The sequence below is a fragment of the Calonectris borealis genome, chromosome 8 (assembly GCF_964195595.1).
Source record: "Calonectris borealis chromosome 8, bCalBor7.hap1.2, whole genome shotgun sequence".
NCBI lineage: Eukaryota > Metazoa > Chordata > Aves > Procellariiformes > Procellariidae > Calonectris > Calonectris borealis.
The window spans coordinates 31,303,388-31,321,682 of NC_134319.1; the positions used below are offsets into that span (position 1 = coordinate 31,303,388).

Below are 18,295 nucleotides of genomic sequence, written 5' to 3' on the forward strand. Positions count from 1 at the left end.
GGCAGGATGGATGGAGCCCCGCTCAGCCTGGCTGCAGCTTCCCGGGGTTTGCTCGGTGCGTGCATGGGCACATCTGCCCTGTTCGTCTTGCCGCAACGGCTCCTTGCAAAAGGAGCTCAGGCGAGCTGTGTGGCTATTAAGGAAAAAAAAAAAAAACCAAGACTTAAAAAAAAAAGAGACTTAAAAAAATAGATGGATGCATGAGCACAGCCCAGATTTAGCAGCGGGCTCGGAGAGCAGCGCAGAGTGGCCGGACTCTTTGTTCAAAGATAAGGGCAGGGTTGCAACACCAAACACGTCAGAAGGGCTTCGTTCCCTCTCTGTCCGAGCCCGAATTACCCACGTCCTCCATCCCCCCGTGCGGGGAGCAGCCCACCCTCGGCAGACCTGAGGCCACCTCCGCCGGCGGCAGAGCCTCGCGCTCCCGGGGTGGCGGGGGGGATGGGGCTGGGTTTCTTATCCTTGCCCAACATAAACTGGCACGGCTCGCCGCGGCAGCGAAGTCCAAGGCTGCCCGACCGCGGGGTCAGCCTCGCTGCCTGCGGTCGCTGGCCGCTCGCAGCCTCCCCAGGCAGCCCAACCTGCCCCTTTCGGTGCCGCGGGGAGGGTGGGGGTTGTTCCCACGGACCCACGGCAGCCCCAAACACCTCTGCATTGCTTTTGGGCTCAGGTGATGGTCTACAGCCCCTACAAGATGGGAAACTCCAGCACGGGGGAGCGGTGCAAGCACCTTGCTGCACAAACCTGCTCTCCCTCTAGCACAAGTATTGTATGCCCAGAGTCAGCTTTTGGGGCCAGACTGCGGGGTTTTTTTCCCCCCATCCAGCCCCAGCCTGTTCTCATATAAATAGTTTAGGACACCTCAAAGACTGCGTCAGCAATGGGTTTGATCCTTTTGGGCCCGTAGCACCTTAAAACTGGAATTGTCTGAGGTCTCAGGTATGGCAGTTCAGCTTTAAATATTTATTCCTTTCTTGAATATATTAGGATTATTTTTTGTTTAATGTGATTTCCATGCTCAGTCTCCTGGGTGCATAAGACTTGTTTGCTCAGCGAGGACATCTCTGGTATTTCCTTACATTAATTAGAAGTATTTTTGAGCCTATTGCCATCTGTCTGTAGTCTCCTTGCTTGGGATTTACGGTGAAGGCTGGGCTCTGACCCGTTACACCTGACAGCCCCTGCAGCAAGCTCTGCCTTCGCTTGCCTCTTCTCCAGCTCAGCCGAAATCGCTCCTGTAACCTTATCCGTGTGGCCGGGTCTGTTGACTTCACCAGTCCAGGTTAAGCATGTGCTGCGGCAGGACGGGGACCTAATTCAGCCGTAAGGAAGGGGCACGGACAACAGCACTTTGCAGTTACCTTTTATAATTTACAATGTCGGGCCTGGATCCTACCATTGAATCCAGTTGGGCAGCGCTTTAAGGATTTCTGCACTCTCACTTACGGAGCTGTGAAGTGTATGAGGCTGAAATTAATCTGCCAGCCGCGGCTAACACGGCCCTGACCTAGCTGGGAGTGCATTTAGCAGCATGAACAGTGCTAATAAAAAAAGACAAAAAAACCCAACCCTGCCAATGCACGCTGTGACCAATTTCCAACTGCAGGGAAAGGCATGCGCTGAGCACTCCCTGGGATATTCTCCACCCTTGTACAGAGCAAACTGAGCCAAGCAATTTCTAGGTCTCAAATCCCGCCTGCCCCTGACGTTCTCATCTTCCAGCTTCCCCTGGTTGCTTTTGAAGGCGAGCACGTGCTTCTCAGCAGCGGCTCCTGCTCGCTGAAGACGCTCGGCCTCTGCGCAAGGTCTGCACGCGTGCAGGGCAGAGCCGGCGAGAGGTAGGTGCTGCCTGCCGGGGTTGCTGCCCGACCGGCCCGGAGCTGGCAGCGGCGATGCCCCTTCTGCAAAGAGCCCTCCCCAGGGGGAGCTGGGGAAGGGGGCTGCTCGGGGATGAAGCAATGCCATGGTTTCCTGCAAGGGGTGGCAAGGTGGGCATCGGGCATGGTGACCGGCGCCAAGGTGGCTGAGAAAGGGGTGGAGAGGCAGGTGCAAGCAACCGGGGGGGTTTGCACAAGGCTTTCCTGGCTACTGCGGTCCAAGGCCCCTCTCCTCCTAAATGCGTCACGGGAGGGTATTGCAGCTGAGCTGCATAGGGAGGAAGCTTTTTTCTTTGCGTGTGCCTCTGCACGTTTTTATTTATTAATTGGCTTTCCTAAATTGCCCTTCTGTGCAGCCCAGGTAACCTGCTCTGACTCCGAAAGCCCTCTGGTCACCACCCCTCGGCTACTCTCGACCCTGGCAGCATCTTCAAAGGGAGCATGGGCCTGCTGCGGAGCGTGCAATGTTTGCTCACTTATCGGGCGAGCTGCTACCACCTCCCTGCCTTGGGGGGTTTCATCAGCCTCCCGCAGCGCTCCAGGGGAGACCCGTCGGCCACCGCTGCTTGCACAAGGTCAGTCCCCCCCCGATGCAGACGTTTCCCTCGCCCCACGGCAAGCTCCCTGTCCTCAGTCGGTGACCGCTGTTTGAATCTTGTCGGGGCAACTTGTTAATTAAGCGCTTGCTCGTCTCGCTAAGGCGTTAGGTTCATTTTTCCAGCCCTTGCTAATCATGGGTAAAAGGGGCTGCACCTCCAGTTCCTCCAGCCCCATGAGTCCCCCCCAGAGCCCAGGTCCCAGCGGCGGTGGGCACGCTATGGTGGGTCCAAGCAGAGGCAGCTGTGCCCAGTGGTGGGCAGAGATGGAGGTGATGCACCACCAGCCCATGTCTGGTCTCACTCGGGTGCGTTTCAGTTCCTTATGCGGGACGTTGCAGCCTAAAGCGCTTTCCTAGATGGGTCTGAAAATGGTGTATCTGAATTTGGGAATGTCTTAGCTGTTGGGCACAGGGAGAGGAGAGATGCTTGTCCCTCCTCCCTCCCAGCTGTGCCAATGCTGGACGCTGGGGCATTTCAAGTGCACCAGGCCTCCTCCTAGGATCTAACCAGTCACAACAAAATGGACTATTCCTGCTCCCTGTGTGATATCTCTGTTTAAAAAAGAAATCATTAATTTCTATTTAAGAATTTTTTTTTTAGTGCTGGTGAAAGGCAAATCAGTGCCTGGGCTTAGTGGACCAGGTCTGCATCCTGCTGGGGCTGAGACCCCAGGGGCGGCCAGCTCTGCAGCTGCAGGTCTGCAGTGAGAGGCCACCCTTGGAGATGGCCTCAGGGAGCTAGGAAAGAGTCCCAGCACTGCAGGAGCAAAGCCAGTGGCCACCTGCCCCGGGGCCTGAGCCACAGAGAAGTTTCATATTCTGCGTTTTTAACCCTTGAATTCCACCTTCCACCCCCTTTTTTTTTTCTCCCTGTGGTGTGACATTTCTACATTTTAAGGCATTCCCAAATTCAAATTCATGAGCCTACACTTTCAGGGGGTCCCAGCAGCCAGGCGGGGATGCAAGGTCCCTGTGGCAAGAGCAAACTGCCCAGCTCAGCTGGGGACATGAGGATAGGGATGAGGGGGACACGAGGACAGGGATGGGTCACAGCAGCCCCACCAAGGCATGGTGGGGAGGGAAGCCATGGCATTTTGCTACTGCTTGGTTCCTGCCTGGGGTCAGAAAAAGAGATGCCAGGGTGGTATCGGACTGGGCACACGTAAGAGCAGGCACGTCTCATGCTAACTGTGAGAGACTCGACCGTCGTGGTCCCCAGACCTCTCCTGGAGAGACCGGGGACCTCGCTGTGTGCTGTCCCTGCCGGGTTTGCATTGCTGCCTTGAAGGCAGAAGGGCCGCAAAGTCCAGCCCTGACCAACCCTCCCAACTCACCAGGCGCTCTCCAACCCCGGCAATTCTCGCAGGATATAAACTGCGCCGGAGGGAAGTGCCGGGGCAGGCAAATAAAGGTGTTCCCACGAATTAATAGGAGGAAAAAAGAAAAACATGTGCCAGTCGGGACTCGCCCCTGGAGCGGTGCATTGTCTCTGGCGGGCTTGCTGTGCATTTAGATCGGGGCCCTTTGAAGGCTGATTTAAATCCACTCCTGGGAGGTGTCACCTGTTGGCATCGTGCCTTCCCCAGCTCCCCGACGAGGTTTTTGTCTCGTTGAACGCTGGTGACAATAAGGGTCACTGGAGCACGCAGCTGGGTGAAAGCACAGGCTGAGCCGCGTTTCCCCCCCAAAAAAACCCGGCAGCCTGCAAGAGGAGGAGGGGAAGGCAGGCTGTAAACAAGCTGCCGTGAGCCCTGCGAGGCAGCAAAGGGACGCTTCTTCCGCGCCCCCCCTCCGCCGGTTTCCCGGGAGAGGGCGCTGGCCCCGCGGCTGCAGCGCCCGGCTCTTCTCCGCTGGCTCGGAACCGTGTTGTGCAGGGAGAGGGCATGGGCATGGGCATGGGCATGGGAGTGCCACCAAACCTCCCCCGGGGCAGGGAGCGACATCCTCCCACCCCAGCCATGAAACCCTTGCCCACGCTGGGGGTCTCTCCCAGGTAGGGGTTTGCTAGCCGGCATGCATTTATCGGATGGAGAGCTGCCTTTGCTCCCCGCTTCCTTTCGGGGTTGCTTAGAGCTCAGCGGGTGAAAAGAGGAGCTGCCTGGCCCCGAGGCTCGGATGGCATGAGGGTCACCCCACGCCACAGGGACTTCCACCCGTAAACACCCTGGGCTTGTTTGCAGCCACCTCTGGTGGCCAAAGTTTCTGGGAAATTCGCAAGTAGCAAGCACATTTCCAAGAATTTGGAGCTATCAGAGCTGTCCCAATCAAACAAATCCTCTCTGCAAACCTAGGGAAAAGGCTTGGGCATGGCTTAACGTCACCTGTGGCTTGACAGCTCCCCTTTATAGGGGCTATTTTGGGTCTCTCCTGGCCTAAGTGGGTCTCAGCACCAGCTCCTGCCTTCTTTTTCTTCAGCTGAGCCATTAGATTCAGGTAACCACAGCTGAACTTGGTCTGAATATGGGATCCTGAGCTAATTTCTATGGGTAAAACACAGTGTTTGTTGAAACCTTTTCTGTATACATAGCGTGCAGGCACTGGGGTATTGGGGGAAGGCAGTTTCTGTTGTAATGCTTGGCTTTGCCTTGCCCAAGCAATGTGAGGAGGTGGAAAGCACCTGAATTTCACCTTGGTCCTGGACAGCCTTGGGGGATTAACACACACTTAGAGCTGCTGCAAGGTTGTGGTAAAGAATGAGCCGGGTTGTCCCCGGAGGGAGGGGACTCAGCTTTTGAGATGGGCGATAAATCAAGGCGAGGCCTTAGCCAGCACTTCCACCTCCTCCTGGCTGAGGAACCAGCTCTCCCTGGCCACTTTACCCCCGGACTCTGGCCGTGGAGAGGCTGTGTCCTCAGTGGGGTGGCTGTGATGGGCAGCAGGGTCCAGCTTCTGGAGGGATAGCAATTTTGGTGCCACCCCCCCGAGGCTGGCATGGGGCAGCCCAGGATCCTGTCACCCTGAGACAGGCGTGTGGGTGGCGTGTGCTTGACCTGATACCTGTGTGTGCACGCACGCGTGGGCACACGGGCGGCAGCTCTTTCTGCTCGTGCTGGCATCGCTTTCCCGCCCCATGGGTCAGGGCTGGGAGGTGCAGAGGGCTGAGCAGGAGCAGGGATGAGACAGTGAGCGAGCTGCTGGGGTGGAAAAATACTGGGCAGTGCCTGCCGTTTGCTGGGTGCTCCTTGCCAGCCGGGTGCCTCTGAAGTGGGTGCTCCCGCACCCACGGTGGGGCTGGGGGATTTCTCCTCCCTCGTGTGACAGTGACCGATCCTGTGCCCTGGAGCGAGGGTCTTGGCTGCAAATCCAGGTGCTGGAGCCCGTTACCTGCTGCAAGGGGCAAAGCGGGGAGCTTGAGCATGGAGCGGGGGCTGCCTCTTCCCTCACCCGCAAACATGTGCACCCAGCCAGGGCCTGGGCCCGGGGCTTGGGGGGGGCTCCAGTTCCACTCTCTCTTTCCCCGCTGCCCTGTTTACCCTGGGCGGCTGATTTCCATCCCTGTGAGTTATGCAAAGGCAGCCGCTAATGTAAACGCTGCGGAAAGCGCTGGATCTGCTCCCGCCGCCGCTTTCCCAGAACTATGCGAGATGAGGGGCTATTTTTTTGGCCCGGGAGGGTTGCAAAAAGGGCCCAAACCCCCACCCCCCTTCCCTCGGTACGGGGCGAAGCGGGGCACTTCCCCCTCCTTCCCAGGGACGGGACAGGGGGGGGCTGGGGCAGCCCGGCCGCGGTGCCGCCGGAGAAGGAGGAGGAAGAGGAGGCGGAGGCGGGGCGGCGGCCCCTCGTCCCCCCCGGCCCCGGCCTGCCCCCGGCCCGGCCGCCGCTGCCCAATCAGTGCGGCGGGGCCGGCGCTGCGGCGCCATAAAGCGGCGGCGGGCGCGGCCCCGGCAGCCGAGCGTGGGAGCCGCGCAGCCGCCGCCGAGCCCAGGTAACGGCCCCGCGTGGGAGTGGGGGGGGGGGTCCCCCGCGCCCGGCCGCCACCCGCGCCTTCCCCCGCGCCTTCCCCCGCCGCAGCCCCTCGGGGTGGGGGGCGGTTCCGCCTTGTGCCGGGGGGCTCCCCGGCGGGGGTTTGGCAGCCGGCGGACAGACCTAGGGGAAAATTCCTCCTTCGCTTTTTTTTTTTTTTTTTTTTTTTTTTTTTTAATGGGGGCTTGGGTTTTCTCTCGAAAACAGATGCTTCTTGCACTTTTTTTTCTTCACAAGGCTCTTCAGCTGCTTGCTTAAATACGGGTGCCTTCCTCCCTGCCAGGGGATGTACGCGTGGGTGATGCTTCCTGCACGAGCAGGGCCGGTGGGGAGCCCCCACGGGGCGCGCAGAGCCCCGCGGCCAGCGCAGGGGAGCCCGGCCATAGCAGGGTGGGCTGGGGAGGGATGGTCCGGCAGCCCGAGCAGAGGGGTGGGGTGATGGAGTGACTTTCCAAGTCACTTCACATTTCCAAATTGTTTGCATTTCCAAGCTGCTGCAAACGCGCGTGGATCCCAGCTACCGTGGTCCTGACACACGTGGGCTGGCTGTGCTGGGCTTGCGGGGATGCTGCAGGTCTCACCGCCTGGGACCAGAGCCTCTTTAGCCTCCTCATCGCTGCCTGGGTTGCTCAGGGGTTGCTTGTGCTGCCTGTTGCTTTCCTGCCCTAGACGAGGCTTGTGTAACTTCAGACCAGCTGATCTGGGAGGCAGCTGGGGCTGGCAAGCCTTCCTCACTGAAGCAAGTACGTTAAGAAAGCCCCAGCTAAGCTTTCCTCGTGCATTTGCCGTGCTCTGGAGCGGTAGCGAGTGTGGAGGTGAAAAGTTCACGCAGGGCTGAGGAGCACTTTCGAAGGCTGTTGCTTGGTGGATAGTTTATTGGCAGGACGTGGGCAGGAGTTTGAGTATTAATGAGATGCTTTGAAGGCATCGCTTCTGGAGCAGGGCCTGCGTCTGCCCGAGCTGCTCTGTTTTCTGCTTGCAGAACGGCGTGGGACTGCTGGAGATGGCAGCCGGCCCCGTGGCCAAGCTGTCTCATGCTCCTCCCTGGCTGGGGGATGAAAAATCTGGGAGTGCAGGGAAGGGCTCACGGTTGGGGTTTGTTTTTTTTTTTATCCTCCCTGCAGGAACCCCCTCGTCCGGTCTGCAGCCATGGCCACCTCGGCGAGCTCCCACCTGAGCAAAGCCATCAAGCACATGTACATGAAGCTGCCGCAGGGGGAGAAGGTCCAAGCCATGTACATCTGGATCGATGGGACAGGGGAGCACCTCCGCTGCAAAACCCGCACGCTGGACCACGAGCCCAAGAGCCTCGAAGGTGAGAGGGCAGGTGCAGGATTCGCATCCCCTTGCCGGGTGGAGAAAGCAGCCGGAGAAAGGATGCCATTTCTCTCTTTTCAGGGCAGAAGGATGGTATTTGGGGAAGACATTGCTCCTCACCCCCTTCCAGTTACCTCTTTCCCCAGATACCCCAGGGGAATGTTCCCAGCTCTCCAAATGTGGAGTTTCAGTGAGATGCCCGGGGTGGGGAGCCTGTCCCTGGCACTGCCCCCGCTGCGGAGGGGGCTGTTGGCAGGGGCTGGGGGCTGTTGGCAGGGCCTCGGCGGCCCATTGACTCTCAAGTACTCGTTTTGGCCGGAAGTAGTTTGGCAGAAGAAAGTGGAGGGGAAAGAATGGAGCTATCCGGTGTAATTAAGAGCTTGTGTCCCTCAGAACAAACAGTCCCAGCTTACACAATAATAGCATTAGGATTTTCCCCAGGTTGCCATGGTGCTGGCTGGAGACAGTTATGAAATGAAAATACTGTGTGTGACGGAGCAGAACTACCTCTTTTTTTTTTTTTTTCTTTCTCTTTTCCCCTCTCCCCTTTTTGCTCTAAGGGAGTGGTTGGCACAACTCCTTTGAAATCGTTGTGCTTCCCATCCTCCCACTTTCCCCCCAGGATACGGAGGAGATAACATTGGGTGGAGTTCACTGCCGCCCCTGCTGTGCTTTGACCGGGAGGGCAGCGCGCGGCCAGGAGGGGTGGGCGAGGGGGCCAAGCTGGCCATACTCCTCCTCAGTGTGAGACTCCACCTACACGTGATTTGCTTTCCCACCTTCTCCAGGCCGTGCAACATGGATAAGGGTATTTCATGGCTCCTCTCGTTCCTACATCTTGTAGGTGTCTCGTGCTCTGCCCTCTCCCAGCTTGCCCAGCCACCTCTGCGAGGAGAGTGGGTGCTCTGCTCATCCCCGTGGTTGTTGCGACATGGGAAACATCCTCAGTGCCGCTCCGTTTGCTTGGGCTTGGCCAGCAGCCCAGCTCCTTGTGTTTCCCAGGGTGGCTGGGGAATTGCACTCCCCTGTTTTTTGCTTGTTTTGGTTTTGTTGTGGAGTTGTTTTTTGGTGGCGTGGTTGTTTTTTTTTTTTTTGCTTCCCCCATTTGGAACAAAATCAGCTGAGCTGCGATTAAACCTAGTGTAGGCCTGTTCTCTATAAGCATCTTCACCTCTGTAATACTAGAGGGTGGCAGAGAGCCCACCCTCCCGGTGACCGGGGACCCTGCGTCACTCTGGCTTGTTCCTCTCTCCGCTCCAGATCTCCCGGAGTGGAATTTTGACGGCTCCAGCACCTTCCAGGCTGAAGGCTCCAACAGCGACATGTACTTGCGACCTGCTGCCATGTTTCGGGACCCTTTTCGCAAGGATCCCAATAAACTAGTCCTCTGCGAGGTCTTCAAATACAACCGCCAGTCTGCAGGTGAATGGACCTTTTCCCTTCTCCTGGTGGAGGGGGTGTTTTTGGGAGGGGAAAGAGAGACCTAGCCAAATGCTGTGCATGCCCTTAGCATCATGCATGACACGCAAAAAAAAAAACCCTGCCCTGAAAGTAAAAGGCAAATAAAGTGCTGGTGGTAGAGAAAGGGCTGGTCCTGGGATTCTTCACCAGTGCTTCTGGGACTCAAACTGTAAATAAGGTGGAAATGGGGAATGGAGGTGGAGATGCTAACAAGCCTCGTGTTGCTTTTCTGTTCTAGAGACAAACCTGCGACACACCTGCAGGCGGATTATGGATATGGTGTCCAACCAGCACCCCTGGTTTGGGATGGAGCAAGAGTACACTCTTCTGGGGACAGATGGACATCCGTTTGGCTGGCCTTCCAACGGCTTCCCTGGACCCCAAGGTAACCTCTCAGGAGTCTGTGCTGGACCAAGCCAGGAGTCCTTAACGCCGTGTTTGAACTGTAATCCGTGCGACGCAGCTTAAGTGCGTCAGGCAAGCTGAAAGATTCGAGGTGTTTCTAGAACTGAAGGTGGACAATAGCAAGCAGGATATTGGCAAAAAGTAACCCATGAAATTAAGATCGTTACAGAAAGCCTAAGATGAAGGTTGGCCACATCTAAATTTGCTGCTTGGTTTGTTAGTCTGCAGGTGACTTAAACTCTTGCCCAGCATGACAGAGCACAAGCTCAGGCTTTCGGAGGGACTTGCTTTGTGTCAGTGCTTTGCTCTGCTAGTTCTTCCATGAAAAACAGATTTTGGGGCTTTTCCACACATCCCAAGCCTTTGTAGAGTTCTCCCCTGTGTGTGCTCGGTCTTCACTGAATTTAAGCCTTTTTTTCCTCCTGGAAGCTCATGTTCCTCTTGGTGTTCACCTGTGCCGTTGCAGGTCCGTACTACTGCGGGGTAGGGGCAGACAAAGCCTATGGCAGAGACATTGTGGAGGCTCACTACCGAGCGTGCCTTTATGCTGGTGTGAAAATTGGAGGAACCAATGCAGAAGTGATGCCAGCCCAGGTAAATTGGTTTAGGTGCCTTGTAGAATGAGATGGTACAGAAAAATCCCAGGCTTCAGCGGGAGCTTTTGGCTCTGAGCCACGTAGTTTTATCAGCAATCAGAGCATAAGGGGGTGGGAAGTGTCTCATTGCGAGTGTCTCTGCACCACTGAGCTGGTGACTCCTCCTTCTTGTAGTGGGAGTTCCAGGTGGGACCATGCGAAGGGATTGAGATGGGGGATCACCTCTGGATTGCACGCTTCATCCTCCATCGGGTGTGCGAAGACTTTGGTGTCATTGTGTCCTTCGATCCCAAACCCATCCCTGGGAACTGGAACGGTGCTGGCTGTCACACCAACTTCAGCACCAAGAACATGAGGGAAGATGGAGGTCTCAAGTAAGTTTTTTGAGATGGGCCAATAGTATCTGTTAGCTAGCCTGCAGGCTGGACTTGCTTGGTAGCAGTGAGCTTTGTGCAGAGCTTTTGACCACCTGGGAGATGTCTCTCTGGTGCTTGGCATTATGTTTGAACTTTTGTTCTGGGTTTTTGGATTTTTTTTTTTTTTTTTTTTTGTATAATGATATACTCCTTTCTCGGTGCTGGGTGGGAAATTCAGCCAGCAGTACAGCTCCATCGGTGCTGAGGGAACCACAGGTGGCCGGGATGCAGCTATTTGTAACAAGCTGTCCAGCTCTTCATCTGCCAATGCTGCAAACAAACAAACTCAGCATAGGCCTTTTTTTGTTTCTAACCGTGATAAAAGAGAAAGACCATTCGCTTCTGTCTAGTCCAGGCTGTGGAAGCAAATGCCATGTTTTCTTAAACAAGAAGATCCTGGAAATGTAAACCCAGAGTTCTCATATGGGACTGATGTGCAGGCAGGGACCTTACGCAGGTTGCAGCGGAGCTCTCTGTGAAGGGATTCCTGGCTGCTGCGTTTTCTTGCCTTAATGTTAGTGATGCCCTGAGATGATGAGCCAACCCGTGACCGTGTGAGCTTCCCAAATAGGAACTTCTGTGTTAAGGAATCTCCCCTCTGAGAACAGGTTCCCCAGGGCAATGTGTCTGTGGGATTTGGCCATGGGTCAAACTGGTGGTGTCCCACGCACAGCACTCCTGAGGGACCTTCTGAGGTCATGGGGATCCTTTTCCAAGAACCAGGCTAGGTCAGAAGTAGGAATGGAGAGAAGCCCTGTGGCGAGATGATCAGGAAAGTGGGTTGTAGGGCATAAGCTTCGTCATGAAGTGGCTTGGGGACGGCAATGAAATCTGCTGTCGCTTGGATGCTCGTACCATCCATCAGCCACTCACCGTCTCTTCCCCTCTTCCTTGCTCCCTTCGCAGGCACATTGAAGAGGCCATCGAGAGGCTGAGCAAGCGTCACCAGTACCACATCCGTGCCTATGACCCCAAAGGGGGGCTGGACAATGCCAGGCGCCTGACGGGTTTCCACGAGACATCCAACATCCACGAGTTCTCCGCTGGCGTGGCCAACCGCGGCGCCAGCATCCGCATCCCCAGGAACGTGGGCCACGAGAAGAAGGGCTACTTCGAGGACCGCCGGCCCTCCGCCAACTGTGATCCTTACGCTGTGACAGAGGCCCTCGTCCGCACGTGTCTCCTCAACGAAACTGGAGACGAGCCTTTTGAGTACAAGAACTAAGCGGACTGCGCCCACAAACACCGCCTTCCCCCCACACTTCCCGCACCCCTAAACTTCCCTTCTAGATGTAATCCCGAGGGTACAAGATAACACGTTTTGTGTCTCAGTAACTCTTGTTGTCTTGAGGTGGGGAGGAGGGCAAATTTAGTTTTATCGATGTCTGTTTGTCATTGACTCTTCAGAAGACAAGAGGAGGAGAGGGTGTTAGAGAACTTTTAACCACTGTTTTATTTTTTTTGTCTAATTCATGTGTACATCTGATGGGATCCAGTGGCTTCCAGGGACAGACTGCACACACAAAAACCAAGTAGGCGGGTGGAAAGCTTAAAACTATAGCTGACTCCCCCAGGAGTCGAATTTGGGGTGTTAGCCCCACCGCTGGCTCTCTGCAGGGTCATGGTTCTCTAAGGTTGGTGCCCTTCTGCGGAGAAGGGAGGACGGGAGCTGTGACGGAGCCGCGCGTGCTCCTGCCTATATGGTGTGATGGGGACATCTTCACCCTCTGGCCACTCTGAGGTTTCTGGGAATCTTCTGGCATTGAGCTCAGCGTAGGAGCGTTGAGGAGAACTCCTGGTTCTGTCACTGGAAGTCAACTGGTCTCTGGCTCATAACACAGAGTGAAGTAGTATTTTTCTATTTAAATATAAAAACAACAAAAAAAAAAAAAGAAAGTGTTCTTTTTTAAAAGAGAGATGACGTTCCAATGACTCACCCGGCTAGAGCAGGCAGAGGTCCTGAGGATGCTGTCGGAGGGCCTCCAGGTGGGACTGAGGGGGAGCTCGGAGGGCTCAGTGGAGGAGACTCGGATGAGATTTGTTTCAGCGTGGCGTGGAGTTTGCAGGAGGTGGTTCCCAGACCTGGGAAGCCCGCAGAAGCATTTATCACGGTAACTTGAGCAGTTGCGACACACTTATGAGCGTGTTAGATCAAGAGGAGAAAGGTGTCCTGAACTAGGAGTTGACCGGTCAATTTAACCATGTTCTGGACAGAGCTGTGGGTCTTTTACCTTTTCAGCGGGGCTAGCATGTCACTAAAGCAGGGCTTTTGATAAAGGAAAAAAAAAAAGTTTTAGATGTTTTTTTTTCATAATGTTCTTAGTTTCTAAAACTGAATGGTTTTACAGAGACCGTTGACGTCACTGTTGTGTCCTGGCTCCCGGGCTGCCTGCTGTGATGGGGGTTAGGAGAAGGGAGAGGCCACCCATCCCTCCCAGCCAGCCCTGGCACCTCCCAGCTCATGCCGGGAGGTTCAAACGTTCCGGGATTTTACACTTGGGTATCTTAGATGGTGCCAGTTATATTCCATTGCATTTGGGACTTCTTCCGAATAGTTTTTTTTTATAATAAAAAAAAAAAAGAACAAAACCTTAATTCCGACTTTTGCCTCCTTTCTGTGATTCATCCTGGCAGCTGCTCTTGCATGCGTGTTGCCTTCACCGTTGGAAGGGAATTTGACCCTGAATAGTAGGTAGGCTTTGGCTTTTCACTTCTGGGGTGTGAGGGTCTTGCAATCCATGTGTGCTCTCCAGAAAATGGGGTTTTGTAGGTGGCTGGGTGATGGTCTGATGTGGGTTCTCTTGGTATGGGAAAAGGACTGGGCTTGTGAGTGTCCGTAGGGAGGGTTATGGGGAAAGCACAGGTATTCGTGCATCTCCCCGGCCTCCTCCACACAAGTTCTACAGGATGTAGAAATCCCACAGAAAATAAAATTCCAGCTTCATGAAAAAAGAGGCTTTGTGGAAGAGGACCCTGTCCCACTCTCCCTATAGAGAAAATGCTGCTCATCCACCTTTGGTATAAAATCAGGCATTTAGAAAAGTAAGCAAGGTAGTAGAAATGTGTCACGTTGCTCCCCAAGTCCTTTATTTAGCTTGTGGTGCTATTTCCCACCTCCCCAAGAGGTACTTTCTTCAGGAGTGGATGCTTTAACCATTCCCATCTTTAAATATGGATTAACCACACATGAGCATCCTGCTGGGCTGATAAGGCCATTCCTGCCATCACATTTTTATGGACCAAGTGGTCTTCTGCATCTCCCTTCCGGGGAACGTTCTGGGCAGCGCTTTCCTCGCCACGGTCCCAAAATTACCCTATGTCCCTGTGCCCGTGTGGGGTGGAGTGTCACCGGAGCAGAAGCGAAGCGGACACCATGTCCTTTCCTCCGATCGCGACGTGACCACGAGGACTTTGGCCTCTGTAAGAGCTGGAGCAGGGGTACTGCAGCCGGAAGAAACCCCTGCTGCTCTGGAGTAACTCATGAGCCCAGAGATGTTGGGGTTTTCTGCTGATTTGGGGGGGGGGGGCGGGCAGCTACTATTCTTTCTGCCTTCCAAGAAAATGTTACAGAGGAAAAAATTGATTACACCTAAATTAGGGAAACTTCTGTAAAAGCATTTGCACATAAGGAGGGACAAGACGGTAATACTTTTTTTGAGATTCCTGTCCCTCTGAATGCTGTGCATCCTCGAGGCTGGCGCCCTGTCCCTCCAGAGACCCTTTTTTCCGGGGGAACAAAAGAACTGGGAAAAGTGGGCACGGTTTAGTTTTGGCCACCAAGCATCACCAGCAGCCAGGGCAGTAGCCGATGGGCAGCCAGGTTTTGTCCTGGGGCTAAACACCATCTCCCTGTGTCTCATAGAGCCCCATCGACGCAGAGACGTGGACCACCATTTGTGTCCCCCCGCCGCCGCAGAGGTTGCCGAGAGGATGCCATCTCCAGGCTGGCCATCAGGGTGATAACAGGAGTAGGCTTCAGTCCTTTGCTTCTGCAGCTGCCTTGAACATAAATGTAGGGCAGGAGTTTGATGCTTAATGGTTCCACTTGTTCTCAGCTGAGAAAGCATTTATCCACTCACTTCACAATTACCCAACTGAAAACAAGGTCAAAACAACAAATGTGCTGCAAAATGGCTTTTCAGGTGATTATTAAAAATATACATTAAAAAAAGATTATAATGAGTTAGAAGGGAAAATCCTTCCTTTCCTCTAGGCACTGTTTTCTGACTTTTTGCCTAAAGTCTCCTTGCAGTTACCTAAACACCATTTCCCAACTATGTAGGGTAGAGAAGCCTCCTTTTAAGACCGTGGAGCTCTTGCAAATTGAGGCCGAAACCTTCAGAAGCTGTATTTACTGCTTATGTATTTATATAAAACATTTTGGCTTTTAATCTTAGCCTGTTAAGAGGAAGCGAATCCCTTTTCTCTGTTTACTCACATATCCTTAAAATGTGAACAATGATGTAGAAAGGTTCACTCAATACAAGAAAATGCAAGCGTTGGTTCCAAAGGGTTTGCCAGGCACATGGGAGCATCAGGAACCGCTCCGAACGAGGCAGTCAAAAATAGCACCAGCTTTCTGAAGTGCCTGTTGGTTGTGCTCCCTTTTAATCAAACACCAGCTTTGGAGACAAGGCTGCTCCAAACCGATTAATATATCTGCTCACACGCCAGGCTTTTCCCCATAACTGAATTTTAAGGCAATCAAAATAAGATTAGCCGCAGGTCCCTTCAAATACAGCCTGCAGCAGATGAGCTAATCAAGATCACACTTGCAGCGTCTTTTAGCACTGGGCTGTGCCAGCCCAGTTACCGTGAGGCCATGAGGGCTTTTGTCTTCCTGAAAATCCTGATGAATCAGGTGTGTCTGGTTGGGTTTCTTCTACCCTGTCACACTTTCAGAGTGCCCTGATGCTGCTCCAGTATCCACATACCACCACCCACCCCACCCCCCCTTTTTTTTGGTGTTTTTTAGTGCTATTTAATCTTCCTAGACTACCCTTTTTGGTAGATCAGCCTTTGCATCCTTATGCAGCCTCTGGCTGTGATCACCTCTCCCTTCCTCAACACAGCTTCTGGAGGAGAAATCAGCCAGTCGTAGGTGGGTAAGGTTTTGCTGAGCTGTCTTTTGGATGCCGTTACCTGGGGGGGAGAGAGGCACTTCTTCTTGTTCCTAGGCAAAATTGTTTTTATTTCTCCAAGTCTGTGTTCTTCCCTTTTCCTGGGATGTTGATGTTGGCCCGTGTGACTGTCCTGCATCTCTTTCTGCCCGTGGAGGATGGGAAGGGATGGGAGCCAGGCACAGACTGCTGAGGGGGCGATTTGCAGAGCTCTGCAAGAGCCTCTGTTTGTGCTCGAACCTCACGTTATCAGAGCAGCCCTGCTCTGCTCTCTCGAAATGCCTCCTGGATGTCCAGCAGCTCCTCCGGAGTGGTGTTCAGAGAAGTCCCAGCTGAGATCTTCACCGGCTGTTCATCGGCTGCATTGTGAGCTAGTGCAGGGCTATAGAAGAGGGGCTGGAGGTCCTTCGTTGTCTTGAAGGAGGCCAGGGCATGCTCTGGAGAGGTGCTGGAGCCCAGCCCACTGGGAACAGCTCAAGCGTGGCCGGTTGGTAGTTTCTTGTGTGACCCAGATGAGAAAGGTGGTGGAGCTGGGAGGGGAATCCTGCTGTCATGGACATCAGTAATTTGGCTTCAGCTGAGCCGGGATTTCATCCCACTTGTTCAGTTACTGATTAAACTGAGGACAGCCGCTTAGGAAACAAGTGGGAGCTCTTGAAAGGCGATCTTGAGATCGCCTTAGGTCTGCCCGGCTTCCCCAGCCAGCTGGATGCAGGGTTAGACCTGGGGCAGCTCACGAGCAGGTCCTCCTGGCTCTTCAGCTGGGACTGACCACCGATGCGCAGTGGCCAGTTTGCCCATGCTGGCTCTTGTGGTTTTTAAGTTGAGTCCTGACCCTGCTTGCTGATGAAGGGGCCGGTCCATCTGTAGGATTTGTGGTATGGAGACACAAATAGCTTTTCCTGAGGATTATGGGGGATATTAGTCACTGAGTAATGACCCATCTGGATGCCCAGAAGTGTCACTTGTTAATTGCCCGGTTCATGAAGAAATGGTGATCTCAGTTTCCTCCTTGTGACTCTGCTCTGAGCCAGTGCCGGGTGTTTTGGGACTGTCCCCCTGTCTTGTGCGATGGCCTTTGATGAAAACATGCCCCAGCCCTGCTGCTCTCTGCACTGAAGTGTCTCCAGGGTCTCCATCCCCAGTGGGAGATGGTGTGGATCAGAGCCTCTCCCAGCTGCTCCTGGAGGTGTCTGGCCTGCGTTTGGCAGGAACGAGATCTGAGGCTGGGCGCTTCTTGCGGGTTAGCCCCCAAAACCTGCCGCGGCCTTGCACGCAGAGCGTGCATGGGTTGACCTCAATGGGAGCCTGCCTGGTGGGGCACAAACCCAGGGTCAGAGGGGGAATTTGGGGGGAAAAAAATCCATGTTCAGTGATGCCAGAATGAGCACCAGGGCTGCAGCTCTTCACAGTCTTGTAGGAGGACCGGGCCCTTTGCCTCTCCTAAGCCTTCTCCTCACTGCTCCTTTCCTCCCTTCCCTGGTGAGATGGTGCAAGACTGCTGCCTGTGCTGGGGTTGCAGGGGGGGCAGCTCAGGCTTTACCTCAGCCAAAAAGATTTTTTTTTTTTCCTTTTTTTTTCCCTTTTTTTTTCCTCTCCATCCTGGCCTGCCCACAGGCTGGCACGGCCAGGCTATTTTGCTTTCATAAGCTGCATTATGTAAGCCACGTCTTGAGTGGGGATGCGGTGCCAACTTGGACTCCGCAGCGGGAAGGAGCCGCATTCCTCCACCGCTGGGTTTAATCCCTGCCTCCAGCCACAGTTGGTTTGCTGGGAGGAACCGGAGGGCTGTGCCGAGGTTTCTAATCCCTTGCCCCAGGTGAAGCCAGCTCGTTTGTGCAGGAACCCTGCTTTCCTTTGTCAACAGGTTGTGCCCGTGACTCCTCTTAGCAAGCCCTTTCCTTGGCTGCTAGGAGGGTTGGCCCAGACATGCACACCACACCTCGGGACCTCCCTCTCCTCCCCTTGTTTGTTGAACTCTCTGTGGCTTAGGTTGCACTTGCTCAAAAGGCTGGTGGTGGAGAAGAATGGAAGCGGAGACTTCTGCAATTCTAGCCCAAAAAACAGTGACAAAGGGGGGTTGCCAGGCTGGCATGGAAAGCCTGAGGCTGCAGAGCCTGAGGAAGACCACGTCGGTGCCAACAGCTTCTCCATTTGTCCCAGCACTGACTGCCCTCCCAGGGTGCCACGTCTGCAGGATGTGGCCCTTGTCCCACCAAGGATCTGGGGAAGCCCTGGAGATCCTGCACCCAGGGGTCCTGTGGCACCAGCCTGGCTGGGAGTAGGGTGCAGGACAGCAGTGGGTGCTTTGCAGGGTGTTTATTGCTCCCCAGCAGCCTGAGCAAGCTGCCTTCAGCCCCTGTGCTCAGGATTGATGATCTTCAGGACCCCATTTGGCTGGGCATGGGCCACACGGGTTCAGAAGGAAAGGTCCTCTTCCTCCTCTTGGGTTTTAGACGAAGCTGACAGCAGCAATGCCTTGCTGTGTGTTTTTACGTTCTGTGGGTGGATGAGGCACTAGACTCTACAGTTTTTGCTGGCA

The 18,295-nt window shown here is 54.6% G+C and overlaps 1 protein-coding gene across 1 annotated transcript; it reads left to right on the top strand.

The window, feature by feature from the left end:
* The first annotated feature begins 6,288 nt into the window (after positions 1-6,288).
* Positions 6,289-13,228, top strand: GLUL (glutamate-ammonia ligase). The gene is made up of 7 exons (XM_075156796.1): positions 6,289-6,400; positions 7,563-7,753; positions 9,016-9,177; positions 9,455-9,601; positions 10,088-10,215; positions 10,392-10,591; positions 11,540-13,228. The coding sequence occupies exons 2-7, from the start codon at positions 7,588-7,590 to the stop codon at positions 11,856-11,858; spliced, it is 1,122 nt and encodes a 373-aa protein (XP_075012897.1). The 5' UTR covers positions 6,289-6,400; positions 7,563-7,587; the 3' UTR covers positions 11,859-13,228.
* The last annotated feature ends 5,067 nt before the right edge of the window (positions 13,229-18,295 follow it).

Coding starts and splice junctions, on each gene's coding strand:
- GLUL (XM_075156796.1), top strand. CDS start 7,588: ATGGCCACCTCGGCGAGCTCCCACCTGAGCAAAGCCATCAAGCACATG. Junction 9,602..10,087: donor CGGCTTCCCTGGACCCCAAG/GTAACCTCTCAG, acceptor GTGCCGTTGCAG/GTCCGTACTACTGCGGGGTA. Junction 10,216..10,391: donor CAGAAGTGATGCCAGCCCAG/GTAAATTGGTTT, acceptor TCCTTCTTGTAG/TGGGAGTTCCAGGTGGGACC.